We start from the raw sequence: 12269 nt of genomic DNA, 5'->3' as shown, positions 1-12269 counted from the left end.
CAGAATGCCCTCCCCAGGTAGCCATGGCTACCATTCTGGTCTCCCGGACAGCCCCTCCCCATTCCACCAGCTCCTCCCCTCTGAGGCCCAGGAAGAGAGAGAGCGGAGAGAGGGAGAGAGGAGAGGCGGAACAAACACCCACTGAGTACCCATGGCTATGAACTTTCAAGAAGTGAGGAGGGGTCTCCCCAGCGTGGGAGTGAGGCGGGCAGAGCCGGGGGAAAGGGTCTTAACCTCCGGCCCCTCCCTCCGCAGAACGTGACCCTGGCCATGGCCGTCTTCACCATCCTGGCCTCCATCTACTTCTTCAACAAGGTGAGCTGCAAGGGGGCGGGGCAGGGGGCTGTCACCCAGCTCCTTCTTTCTCGTTCTTTCTATGCATGCCTGTCTCTCCTCGCGCAGGCTCAGCACTAAGAAGGCCCAGAATGCAGCGGCCCCACCTCCGCTTGAACCATAGCTCCCGCTCTGACCCCAAATAAATGTGATTTCAGCAGCATACATGGTGCCAGCTGGCTCCCCTCCGCACAGCCATGGCCAGGAATCCCAGCTGAGGGAGAAGGGGCTGGACCCCTGGGTGTGAGGGAGGAGGGTCTGGGCTGGACCCCTGGGTGTGAGGGAGGAGGGGCTGGGCTGGACCCCTGGGTGTGAGGGAAGAGGGTCTGGGCTGGACCCCTGGGTTTGAGGGAGGAGGGTCTGGGCTGGACCCCTGGGTGTGAGGGAGGAGGGGCTGGACCCCTGGGTGTGAGGGAGGAGGGGCTGGGCTGGACCCCTGGGTGTGAGGGAGGAGGGGCTGGACCCCTGGGTGTGAGAGAGGAGGGGCTGGGATCCAAACTCAGCCGTGAAGGTTGGGATGCAGCATCTGTTTATTTTTGAGATGTATTTATACTTGAAAGGAGCTACAGAGACAAGAGAGCTTCCTTCCACTGGTTCCTTTCCTCAATGGCCACAATGGCGGGTTGGCCCGGTCACATGGTGCCTAGCTGCTTTCCCAGGTGTGTTAGCAGGGAGTTGGCCCGGCAGTGGAGCAGCTGGAACTGCAATGGATGCTCTGGTGCAGGGATGCCGGCGTGGTAGGTAGCGGCCCAATGTGGTGCACCACCGCGCCAGCCCATCTCTGGGTTTTGGTGATGAGTATGCGTCTGTCGGTAACGCTGCAACAGCGGATGGAGATTCGCCTCTGCGTTCGAAAGCGAAGCAGAGAAGGTGAGCATGGCATTGGAGCCCTTCAGCCCGCCCCTACACCTCACTCTGAGGCTGGCGGAGGTGGATATCTGGGCCCCGAGGGCAGCCAGGGATAGCGGCCGGAGTCCTTTGTCCCCAGAGCCCTCTCCACGCCCTGCCTCTCCGCCGCTCCAGCGGGGCAGCCTCTCCTATCCTGTTTTCTGCAGCACTTAGAAGTCTTGCTCTCTGAGCTCAGTATCTGCAAAGGCCAGACTCCTCCTCGGTTAGCAGGTTGGCACTTCAGCCCTCTATCGCCTGCGACCTGGAGAAGGGCGCCCAGCTGTAAGCCCACGTCCGGCCACACGGTGGCGGTGCGGGACCGCCTTTCCCAGGCGGTCAGCAGAGTGGACAGCCCAGTGGAGCCCACCGTGGGGCGAGGGGCGCGGCGCGAGGTCCCCAGTGCTTCCCGTTCTCCTGCAGCTTTCCCTCTCCGCTCCAGTCCTCTGACCTCCCCTGCCTGCTCACACACCCACTCCACCACCACGCCGTGGCCCCCCAGGACCCCCAAGGCAGGGTTTAGGGGACAGTCCTCCACCGCCCTCCTTGCACCTCTCTGTCCATTTCCATTTTGTCCTATCACCTCACCCTGCCAGGAGTGGGGCAGGTGGAGACTGGGTGTGTGTGTGTGCGCGTGCGCTCGCTGTGTCAACAGATGCGCCAAGGATGAAGCCAGCACGAAGCTGCTGCAAAAACTGCAAAAACAGCCAAGATTTCGTCTTCAGCCATGCCATTCGGAGACGCCCGCGGCATGCTGGGGGCTCAGTGGACAACGGCGACCGGCATTCGGGGACCCCCTCCTCCAAGCCATGGGAATCCTAATAACTCAAAACAATTTTTAAAGATTTTTTTATTTGAAAGTCAGATATACAGAGAAGTGCACCTACGTGTGTGAGACGGACCATGTGCCTTCTGACTTTCCACACATGCACGTGGAAGGCTACACTTCTCCAAGACCCTCTGCCCCACCAATGCCTCGTGAGGGAAAGGGCGCAGCTGCGGGACAGCCCTGCCTGCTGGGAAAGGTCCTGGGGGTGCAAGCCGCTTGGTCTTTGGGGGATCCCTTGATCCCAAACCAAGCCGAGGCCCAGGTTCTGGGCTCCAGGGCGAGCCAGGTCGTGCTGGCCAGCCCCGTGAGCAGGGGGAGGCGGCCGGTGGCCGCTGCTGCCCCGTCCCATGCACGCTGCACCAGGGGCGCCTCGGAGGGGGCGCCGGGGCCCGGTGGACCAGGGCCAGCCTGGGTCCTGGGGTCGGGGAACGGGCCGCGCTAGACCGGGAACTCGCAGACGAAGTAGAGGCGGCGCTCGCAGTCGTGGTCCCACCACGAGCCGTCGTCCGAGGCCTGCGCCACGCAGTTCTCCAGCGCGCCGCCATTGGGCTGGCTAGGGCTGAGCGGGTGCGGCGACGGGCTGGGGGCGCGGTGCCAGGCGAAGAAGGACACGCGCTGGCCGTTCTCGAACAGGTAGAGGCCCTCGGCGCGCCGGTCGTGCACCCCGAGCCACACGGGCCAGTTGTAGGGCGCCAACGCCGCCCGCAGGTATCCGGTCAGCGCCTCCATCTGCTGCCGGTCAGCCGGCTGCGCCAGGCTTCCGCCCCGAGCCACGCAGCGCGCCTGCGCCGCCGCCTGCGCCTCGAAGTCGCGCGAGAGCAGGAAGCACTTGTGGCCCACGCGCCGTCCCTTCAGGCAGCCTGTGGGCGGGTCCAGGTGGGAAAGAGGCGGGCTCAGACTCTTCCCGGGGCGGGGCCTCCGTGCTGGGGCGGGGAAAGGGCGGGGCCTTTGTGCTGAGGGCGGGACCTCAGTGGCGAGGGCGGGGCCTTTGAGCTGGGGCGGGAGAGGGCGTGGCCTTTACGTTGAGGGCGGGGCCTCGGTGGTGGGGGCGGGGCGAGGGCGGGGCCGCGGCCTAGGCTGGACACACCGGGTCCTCCAGGCCTAGAATCGGGTCTCCCCCCGGGGAGCGGGCCTGCTAGCGGGGAGCCTCCCCCTCTGCCAGCAGAGCCGACCGTCCAGGGGAACTTAGTCCTCCCCACACACTCACTCACGCCCCGTCCCCCACGAGGCCCTCGTGTCCCCCACCTTCCAGGCGGCCACGCTCGCGCCCGGCCCGGGCCTGCTCCTCCTGCAGGGCTTGCACGGCCTCGCGGGTGTCGTCCGCCGCCTTCCGCAGCTGCCGCAGCCCCTGGGTCAGCTCCACGACGCGGGTGTCCAGCGCGTGCAGGCGGACGTGCAGCTGGTGCAGGCCTGCGTCCAGGCCGGCCAGGCGGCCCACTGTGGAGGGACAGGGCGCGCCGCTGGAGGACCTGGGGACCTGGGGGATTGCGGGGCGCCGGGGGCCCTCGGAGGCAAGGCTGGGGCCTGGGGGTCCCAGGCTCGTTGTTACTCACAGATGTAAGTGACCGTGTCCTCCTGGGTAGGAGACGGGCTGGGGCTGGGCGAGGGGGCTGGTGTTGTCGTAGCTTCCTTCCCCTTGGGCTCTCCCCGCTCTTCCTCGGGCCCCCAGAGCCCTTCATCCAGGCTGATCTCATCCAGGGTGATTCCGGTGAAATTGTCTTCGCCCGTATGGGAGGGCAGCCCCAGAGCCTCCTGCAGATGCTGGAAGGGTGGGGGGCGTAGCAGAGGAGTGGTCAGCGGCCAGCCTGCTCTCCTCCCCCCACCCCCTCCTGCCCACCTGGAACACCCCAGCCTCCCAGTCCCCTCTGTCTCTGAACCCACTCACCCTGGGCCCTCCCACCCAATCCCCACCCTGGTTCCCTCTCCCCCCACCCCAGCATACCCGCCTCTCACCTTTAGCATCAAAGCCTCGCTGTCCTGTTCCTCCTCCACAGCCCCTCCCCAGCCTCCTGTCCACTCCCGCTCAGCTCCCCGAGCCCCCTGGCCAAAGCCCAGGAGCTGGGGGACCACCAGGACCCCCAACAGCCAGGCTGCCTGCATCAGGCTGGGCTCCCAGGGTACCGAGATGTGGGGGAGTCGTTGGGGCTTCTCTGAGTGCCCCCGGCCCTGGGGCAGTCACTAGCCACCCGTCTGTCCTGGCTGGCTCCTCCGGCTGTGTGTGTGTCTCTCCCCGCCCCACTTGGCTCCCAGGAGGCCCTGCTTCTGTGGCCGGAAAACTCCAACTTTCCAAAGCCTGGGTCCCGCCTTGCCACTTCTCCCCACCCCCAAAGTCCTCCAGTTAACTGCTTCCCTGCGCGCTCACGTCCAGCCTGGACCCAGCTCTTCCTCCTGCCTGCCACAGAGCTCAGAAGACCAGGAAGGAGCCCCCCCCCCCGGGGCCCCCCCCCGGGCAAATCTGACTCCCTAAGGGAGCCCCAGCGCTGCCCTGCAGCCCGGGGGGGGGGGGGGGGTGTGGATGCTGGGGCTTGGCCCGCTCACTCTGGGGTGGGGGAGGAGGCAGCAGTCTGAGGGTCTCCCAGGGTTACTATTATCCTTGACCGCTGGACGCCCACATGCCCGGAGAGGACCAGTCTCTGGCGCCTGGCCCCGGAGGGTGTGTGTTTGCTGGGGACACACACACACACATGTGGAGAGAAGTACAGAAGGTGACAGCCACCTCTGCCCGCTCCGGCCTGGCCTGGACCTGCCGTCCCTCCTCCCTGCCTGCCCCCTCTTTTCCCGGGAGCCCCTCAGATCCCGGCAGCCTGCCTCCGCCAGAGAAGGCCTTCCAAACCATAAATCAGATGCCGTCGCTCCCCCACCTTCGCACCAAAGCAGGAGGGGAGCCAGGCTGCTGCCTGAGGCTGCCAGCACAGCCTGCCGGGTGGGGGGCTGGGCCGGAAGCCCCCTGCACCCCGCACACCCCATCCCTGCCCCCGCCCAGCCTCTCTGTGGTGCTGCTGTCTGTCATTCTCCACCTCAGTACCCTGGAGCCAGCCTTCTTTTCCTCCTTCTAGAAAGATCTCCCTCTCCCACCCCTCTGCAGGCCCTCCACAGTCACCTCAAATTGGATCTCATCCCACAAGTTATGCTTTTTTTTTTTCTTAATTGTAATGTATTTATTTGAAAGGCAGAGTGAAAAAACGAAATGGCCACGCTGGCTGAGGCTGGCCAGATTAAAAGCAGAGCCTGGAGCTCTAGCCAGGCCTCCCACGCAGGTGCAAGGGCCCGAGCACGTGAGCAGGGAGACGGACGGCCATCAGGGCAGCTGAGACCCGAACGGGGCCTCACGGTATGGAATTACGTCATCAAGGGCTGTAGCTTAACGCAGTGTACCACCACGCCGCCCCCTCCACGTGTTACTCCATTAAAACACTCCATTTTGCACTGGTGTGTGTCCGGCAGCCCTGCTTCCCACCCAGCTCCCTGCTTGTGGCCTGGGAAAGCAGTCGAGGACGGTCCAAAGCCTTGGGACCCTGCACCCGCGTGGGAGATCCAGCAGAGGCTCCTGGCTCCTGGCTCCTGGCTTCAGATTAGCTCAGCTTCAGCCATTGGGGTCACTTGGGGAGTGAACCAGTGGACGGAAGATCTTCTTCTCTGTCTCTCCTTGTCTTTTTATTGCAAAGTCGGATATACAGAGTGGAGAAAAGACAGAGGAAGGTCTTCCTGTTGGTTCACTCCCCAAGTGACCACAATGGCTGAAGCTGAGCTAATCTGAAGCCAGGAGCCTGGAACTTCTTCCAGGTCTCCCACTCGGGTACAGGGTCCCAAGGCCTTGGGCCGTCCTCGACTGCTTTCCCACGCCACAGGCAGGGAGCTGGATGGGAAGTGGAGCACTGGGACATGAACCAACCGCCCTTATGGGATCCCAGCAAGTGCAAGGCAAGGACTTTAGCCACTAGGCCACCGCACCGGGCCCTCTAAATCTTTTTTTCAGACAAAAATGTTTTAAAGCACTCCATTTTATCTTCCATATGATCAAGACAGGCACCATTTTGTTTATTTACATGCACCGGCTACCAGTGAAGATGGGAATTCTATTTAAAATTCTTTTTTTAATTTTTATTGGAAAGTCAGATATACAGAGAGGAAGATCTTCCATCTGCTGGTTCACTCCTCAAGTGGCCACAATGGCTGAAGCTGAGCCAGTCCGAAGCCAGGAGCTATTTCTGGGTCTCCCACGCAGGTGCAGGGTCCCAAGGCTTTGGGCCGTCCTCGACTGCTTTCCCAGGCCACAAGCAGGAGCTGGATGGGAAGTGGAGCTGCTGGGATTAGAACCAGCGCCCATGTCAGCTGCTAGAGTACCACACTCAACCCGGGGATTCTATTATTATTATTATTATTTTAAGATTTATTTCTTTCTTTGAAAGGCAGAATTACAGAGACTCACAGATGCTTTGTCCATGGGTTCACTCCCCCAGGTGGCCAGGCCTGGGCCCGGCTGGGAACGCGGGAGTTGGAACTCCATCAGGGGACCCCATGTGGACGCAGGGACTCAAGCATTTGGCCTGCCCTCATCTTCCCCATGCGCATGAGCTGGACCAGAAGTGGAGCAGCCTATAGGATGCCGGCACCGTAAGCAGCGGCTTAATCTACTTACCTAGATGGAGAAGCAGCTACCGCACAGTAGGTGCCAGGAGGAAGGTGACTAACAGGCCCTGGGGCTGAGACTGCGGCCGGGGAACCCCAGGGGAGACAGCAAAGCCAGAGGCAGGGGAGCAGCAGGGCAGCTGTGCCACTCCTCCCCAGTAACTCACTCAGCCTGGCCAGCCGGCCGCTGCTGCCAGCAGACGTGGGGCTCCGGGGAGCCAACGATTGAGGGGAAGCAGCCCTGCGGGAGGTCCCCAGCGCCGTGGCAGCTGGCCAGGGTTTCCGGCTGCTACTCAGAGCAGGGCACACGTCCTGGGGGAGCCCAAGGCATCCGGACAGCCTTCCGAGAAAAGTCCAGATGGGGGCAGGGAGGGGGCTGTCAGGGCCTGGGTGCTGTCTGTCTGTCTCAGGTGCCTCCCCCTGCTGCGAGGCTGCAGCCCCCTCACCCAGGGCCATGGCATAGGGCAGGAGTGCGAATGGCTGCCCGAGGTGCCAGCAGCACCGGCAGATGCTCCCTGCCCGGGGCCCAGCTGTTCCCCACCTGGGCTGCTGGCTGCTGGAGGGAGACTCCCATACCTCCCCCTCCAGCCCAGACTGGGCAGCCTCTGGCTCCAGCTCCCACTCAGCCTGCAGCTGGAGGTGAGCCCACACCTGCCCCCTGCAGGAGCCCGTGCCCAGCTGGCAGCCCTGCAGGTGCTGCCCGTAGGCGGAAGCCAGCTTCAGGGGACACTGCTGCCCCGGCTCTCAGTGGGTGTGTCTCGGACTCAGACTGCATGCACACACACACAGCACACACGTGTGCTGAGGACCCAGGGAAATGGCTGGTGAGTGCTCAGCACCCTGTCCTCGCAGCCAGGCGACCTCGCACTGCCAGGAACTTCGCCTCAGTTTTCCGATCTGGAGAATGGCCATGGTGTGTGTGGGTGCACGGGGTGTGGCCCTGCAAGTGCCCGAGGGGGCCAGGGAGGCAGGCACTCACCCCCCACCCCGGAGGTGCCGGGTGTAGGTGGGGGCGGCGGGCTGGAATGACATGGGTGTAGCTGGGCATGCGTGCATGTGGGGGCATGGCCCTGAGTGGTGGGCCAGCTCGTAGCCGCACCTGCGTGGGGGGAGTGGGAGCCTGTTGGAGGTGTCCACATGCGTCTGCCCCTGTGCCCGGGGTGGGGGGAGGGAAGAGAGAGGGAGTTTGGGGGGGTGGATAGGACAGGACCGCACCACCTTCTCTGTCCCATTTGGGGGTGTCGTCCGGCCACATCTATTTCCAGGAGCCCCCAACTGTGTGTGAAGGGGGCAGGGCGCACCCTGGGAGGGCGCGTCCTGGGTGGTATTGGGGTTCTACGCTTAGGGGCAGAACCCCATAGTTAAGGGGTACAGGGACCAGAGTGGGTGGAGTCAGGTTTGGGGACCCGGCGGTGGGGGAGGAGGGGCGGAGCCGGCGGTGCGGCGGGATGGGCGAGGTTTGGGGGCGCGGGGAGGGGCGATGTCTCCTCTGCCGGCTCCCGGAGGGAGGGGAGAGGGCGGAGGGAGGGGAGGGAAGGAGAGAGGGAGGGAGAGAGAGACAGGGTGAGGGAGAGACAGCGAGAGCGCGAGAGCGAGCAGGGTGGCAGAGGAGGCGCGGAGCGGGCGGCGGCGGCGGCGGCGGCGGCCCGAGGACGAGGAGGAGGAGGAGGAGGAGGAAGAGCCGGCGGAGACGCGGCGCCCGGAGCCGGCCCGACCGAGCCGGGGGCGGCCGAGGAGGGGCGCGGCGGCCGCGGCGCAAGGGGGGCGCTCTGCGGATGGCCCGGCCCGGCCCGCGGGGGGGGTGAGGTCCTCGGGCCCCCCGCCCTCCCCCCCGGCCCTCGCCCGCCCCCTCCCCGGGCCCGCTCGCCCTCCGGGGCGGTGGGGCATGGCCTGAGGGTCCCCCCGGCTCCGGGGGGGAGGGGGGTGGGGGGAGGGGGGAGGGGCCGCGGGCGCCGCCGACCGGGACTCTGCAGCCCCGCCAGGCAGGTAAGGGGGACCGGGGAGCCGGGGGCGGGCAGGGGGTTTGGGGGCGCTGCGGCGGGCGAGGGGGGCAGGGGCGCCCGGGATGTCCTTGGCCCCGCGCCGGGGCTCGGGGCCTGGGTGTGCGGTGTGGGGTGTATGTGATGGGGCGGGGGGCGAAGTGCGGTTGCAGAGGGCAGCGTTGCTCCGGGCGACGCCGAATTGGGTTACGCCCCAGTCCCCTGTGCCCCGTCCCAGATCGCAGCCTGGAGGGGCGGCTGCGCCCCCCACCCCCACCCCCAGCCCCGGCTCGAGCCCTCTGCGGTCGCTCGGAAGCCCAGGACCGGGTCGCGGTGCCCGCCTCCTGGCGGCGCCCGGCCACTCCCCCGCCTCGCCCACCCGGGCGGAGCTGGGCCCTGCCCCCTCCAGGTCACCCCGCTTCCCTCCCCAGCCCCTCGGCGCGCCCGGGGCGCAGGCCACGGGGCTCCTGAGCCGCCCTGCCTTCTCCCGCACCTCCGGCCCCGCGCGTCTCGCGTGCCTGCCCCGGCTGCCGGCGCGCCCCTTCGGCTGCCTCCCCCAGGCCCGCTCCGGGGCCCCCGCCCCCTCCCGCGGTGCGGGGCGCTCCCCTCTCCCGCGGCGTCCCCGCCCCAGCCCGGCCTCTCCCCGCCTCCATTCATTCTCCCGGGAAGGGTCCCCCCACCTGCGCCCGGCCACGCCGGCCGCCCCCCGGCCCCCGCAGGCGCGCGGGGCACCCTGGCACCGCGGGCGCACCCCCCGCGCCTCCTCGCCCGTCGCGGTACCAGCTGCGTGCCAGCTATTCTTAGCCGCCGAACGTTTGATTCATGCCGCCCCGGCGGAGCGCGCCCGCTCCCTCCCGCGGCCCGAGGGGGAGGGGCGCCGGCCGGGGCGGGAACGGGGGGCTGGGGCCGCGGTCAGCCGGGGTCGGCCGAGGGGGGAGTGGCCGCGGGGCGGCTGGCCCCGCTGGGCGAGTGGCGTGCGGGACAGGGCGCGGGCGGGGTCTCGGGCGGCACCAGGTGGGGAGGGGACCGGGCTCGGCGCTGCGGCCACGCGTGAGCTGGTGGCTGGCTGGTGGCTCGCCCACGGCCCTGCCAATTCTCCTCCCCCCCTCCCCGCACACATTTGGTCTCTCCCTTCCCCAGCCCTCCCCCCCCAACCCGTCCCCACTCCCCCAAAGTGAACAGTCCCCTCCAGTCCCCTCTGCTGCTTCCCATCTCCATGGCAACGGTGCGGGAGCCGGGCCTGGCATGTGGGGGGGGACCAGACCACACATTCTGGTTTCCGGTGCTCTGTGTATATGGGGGGGGGGCAGGGAATGGGGGGAGAAACAGCAAGAAGGCAGACCCCCCAAACACACCCTCAGAAGCCACAGCGAGGGGCCACCTGAGGGCTGAGGCCCCCCAGCATCTGGCCCACCCCCAGCCCTTCCCTTACTTCCTACCCTGTGCCCCACCCCCAAATCTGCCTCTGAACTGAACCACGGGAGGACCAAGCCTGGCCACAGCAGGGCACCCTGAATGGCCACCCACAGGGCAGGACAGCCACTGAAGGCCCCTGCACACACCCCTGCCACCTGTCCTCGCCACACTGGCTATGGGGATGCCCTGAGGTGTCCCCTGGCCATTCTGTGAGCTGCTGCGGATACCCCCAACTTAGCAGCCCCCCTCTCGCTGTCTCCCCCTGTGCCCACGTGCTCAGCCACCAGCCCGGGGCTGGTCACACCTCCACATCTCCCCCTTACTACGCTGCATCCCGGCTTCCCCGGAAGCAGGCGCCAGGCCGGGGCCAGGAGGGCAGAGCGCCCAGGGGCGGGCCGGCCGCGGTCCACCTGGCTGCCCTCCGCTAATTTTAGCCCCGACCACGTTTCTTCTGTGGCCTCGCAAAGTGGGCCAGGAGCTCCCGCGGTGATTCTTGGGTTTCTGGGACACACGGCCACGCTGGGTCAGCGGCAAAATGGGGCGCAGGGGGGCCCCCCTGAGCAGGGCCAAGGGCAGGGAAAGGAGACAGGTGTGTGTGTGTGTGTGTGTGTGTGTGTGTGTGTGGGAGGGTGGGGGCTGTTTCCTGTCCACTGCAGCCAGGGAGGAGGGAAGGCTGACCCTGACGGCCAGGCCTCCTGAGGGGTGCTCCCCCATCTGACTGCCGTCCTTGGGTGTCCCACCCTTTCTCAGCCGCCTGTGATGCTGCCGTCCCCCATCGCCCCGTGGCCCCACGATGACCCACAGCCCCGCCACAAGCGAGGACGAGGAAGGCCACAGCGCCAGCGAGTGTCCCGACGGGGGCTCCGAATCACACAGCTCCCCAGACGGGCCAGGGCGAGGCCCCCGGGGGTCCCAGGCCCGGGGCAGCAGCGGCACACCTGCTAGCTTGGCCTCGGCTCGGGGCCTTCAAGGTCGCTCCATGTCTGTCCCCAACGACGCCCACTTCAGCATGATGGTGTTCAGGATCGGCATTCCGGACCTGCACCAGACGGTGAGCCCAGAGCCCCTCCCGGCACACACAGCGGCCTCCGCCCCTGCCCGCCCGGCTCACCTGGGGGCTCTTCCCCGGCCCCTCGCCCGCAGAAATGCCTGCGCTTCAACCCGGACGCTACCATCTGGACAGCCAAGCAGCAGGTGCTCTGTGCGCTGAGCGAGAGCCTCCAGGACGTGCTCAACTATGGCCTCTTCCAGCCGGCCACTTCGGGGCGCGACGCCAACTTCCTGGAGGAGGAGAGGCTGCTGCGAGAGTACCCTCAGTCCTTTGAGAAGGGGGTGCCCTACCTGGAGGTGAGGCCCACAGCCCGTCCTCCCCCACCCAGGGCTCACCGCGGCTCCACGGCCAGTGGCCCTGCCTCTGTCCAGCGGCATGGCACCAGGCCAACCCCACACCCACCGCCAGAAGCGACTCTGACCCTTCCCGCTGCCCCCCGGGCTTCCTCGTTCTGACCACCCCCCTGTGTGTCTCCCCCCACTCCAATCCCTGAACTCAGTTTCGGTACAAGACTCGAGTGTACAAGCAGACCAACCTAGATGAGAAGCAGCTGGCCAAGTTGCACACCAAGGTGAGGCCCCACACACTCCCCAGTGCCACGCGGCCCTCCGCCCCTCCGCTGCGCCCTCGTCCGGGCCCTGCCCCGTCCCCCGCCTGCCCGCCCCCGCCTGCCCGCCCCCCGCCTGCCCGGCCCTCGCCTGCCCGTCCCCCACTGTGCACCTGAGGCCCCTTCTCTACCACAGCATGGGCCTTCGGCTCTGCTCTCCTGGTCCTTTCCTTAAGCCCAAAGGTCCCATACCTGGGCAGCCTGCACCTGCCCAGCCTGTGGGTGGGCCGAGTCTCCCAGCTGAACCTGTGCGAGTGTTCTTGACCTCTGGGCCTCCCCTTGAGAACTGGGAGTCCGTCAGAGAGGTTCCTTGGGCCCCGGTCCCCCCTCTCTGCTGCCGTCTCTCCCCACCACACTGCCACACGTGCCACGTGGCCAGTCCTGGCTGAGTCATGCGGGTGTGAAATGCACGCCTCCTCTCCCTCCGCCCCCACCCCACCAGGATCATACAGCAAAGGGGCTGTGTGTAGCTGTCCTTAGCAAGCTTGCTGTGGGTGACCTGAGGGCCACACTGGCCCCGGAACCTGGGGTGGCGTCTGC

At 66.7% G+C, this 12269-nt stretch overlaps 2 protein-coding genes across 3 annotated transcripts in view; one reads left to right on the top strand and one right to left on the bottom strand.

Moving 5' to 3' along the window:
• Positions 1-1721: 1721 nt before the first annotated feature.
• CLEC11A (C-type lectin domain containing 11A) lies at positions 1722-4147 on the bottom strand. The gene is made up of 4 exons (XM_040978337.1): positions 4001-4147; positions 3601-3808; positions 3293-3484; positions 1722-2907 (listed from the first exon to the last, which is right to left on the bottom strand). The coding sequence occupies exons 1-4, from the start codon at positions 4145-4147 to the stop codon at positions 2486-2488; spliced, it is 969 nt and encodes a 322-aa protein (XP_040834271.1). The 3' UTR covers positions 1722-2485.
• Positions 4148-10864: 6717 nt separating this feature from the next.
• SHANK1 (SH3 and multiple ankyrin repeat domains 1) overlaps positions 10865-12269 on the top strand; it is a 34663-nt gene continuing 33258 nt past the window's right edge. For both annotated transcript variants that reach the window (XM_040978333.1, XM_040978335.1), the window contains exons 1-3: positions 10865-11122; positions 11215-11418; positions 11622-11693. In XM_040978333.1, coding sequence (XP_040834267.1) covers positions 10865-11122; positions 11215-11418; positions 11622-11693 — 534 coding nt within the window. The remainder of the gene's footprint in view (positions 11123-11214; positions 11419-11621; positions 11694-12269) is intronic.

Source organism: Ochotona curzoniae, unplaced genomic scaffold, assembly GCF_017591425.1.
Source record: "Ochotona curzoniae isolate NIBS_2020 unplaced genomic scaffold, NIBS_Ocur_1.0 contig_2861, whole genome shotgun sequence".
In the NCBI taxonomy this organism is placed as follows: Eukaryota; Metazoa; Chordata; class Mammalia; order Lagomorpha; family Ochotonidae; genus Ochotona; species Ochotona curzoniae.
This window is presented reverse-complemented; position numbering and strand designations above follow the sequence as displayed.

What these genes read in the sequence shown, in the direction of transcription:
- CLEC11A (XM_040978337.1), bottom strand. Translation starts at nt 4,147, where the DNA reads ATGCAGGCAGCCTGGCTGTTGGGGGTCCTGGTGGTCCCCCAGCTCCTG. An exon ending in GCGAGGCTTTGATGCTAAAG is followed by an intron (nt 3,809 to 4,000) that starts GTGAGAGGCGGG and finishes CCACCCTTCCAG; the next exon opens with CATCTGCAGGAGGCTCTGGG. An exon ending in GGACACGGTCACTTACATCT is followed by an intron (nt 3,485 to 3,600) that starts GTGAGTAACAAC and finishes GTCCCTCCACAG; the next exon opens with TGGGCCGCCTGGCCGGCCTG.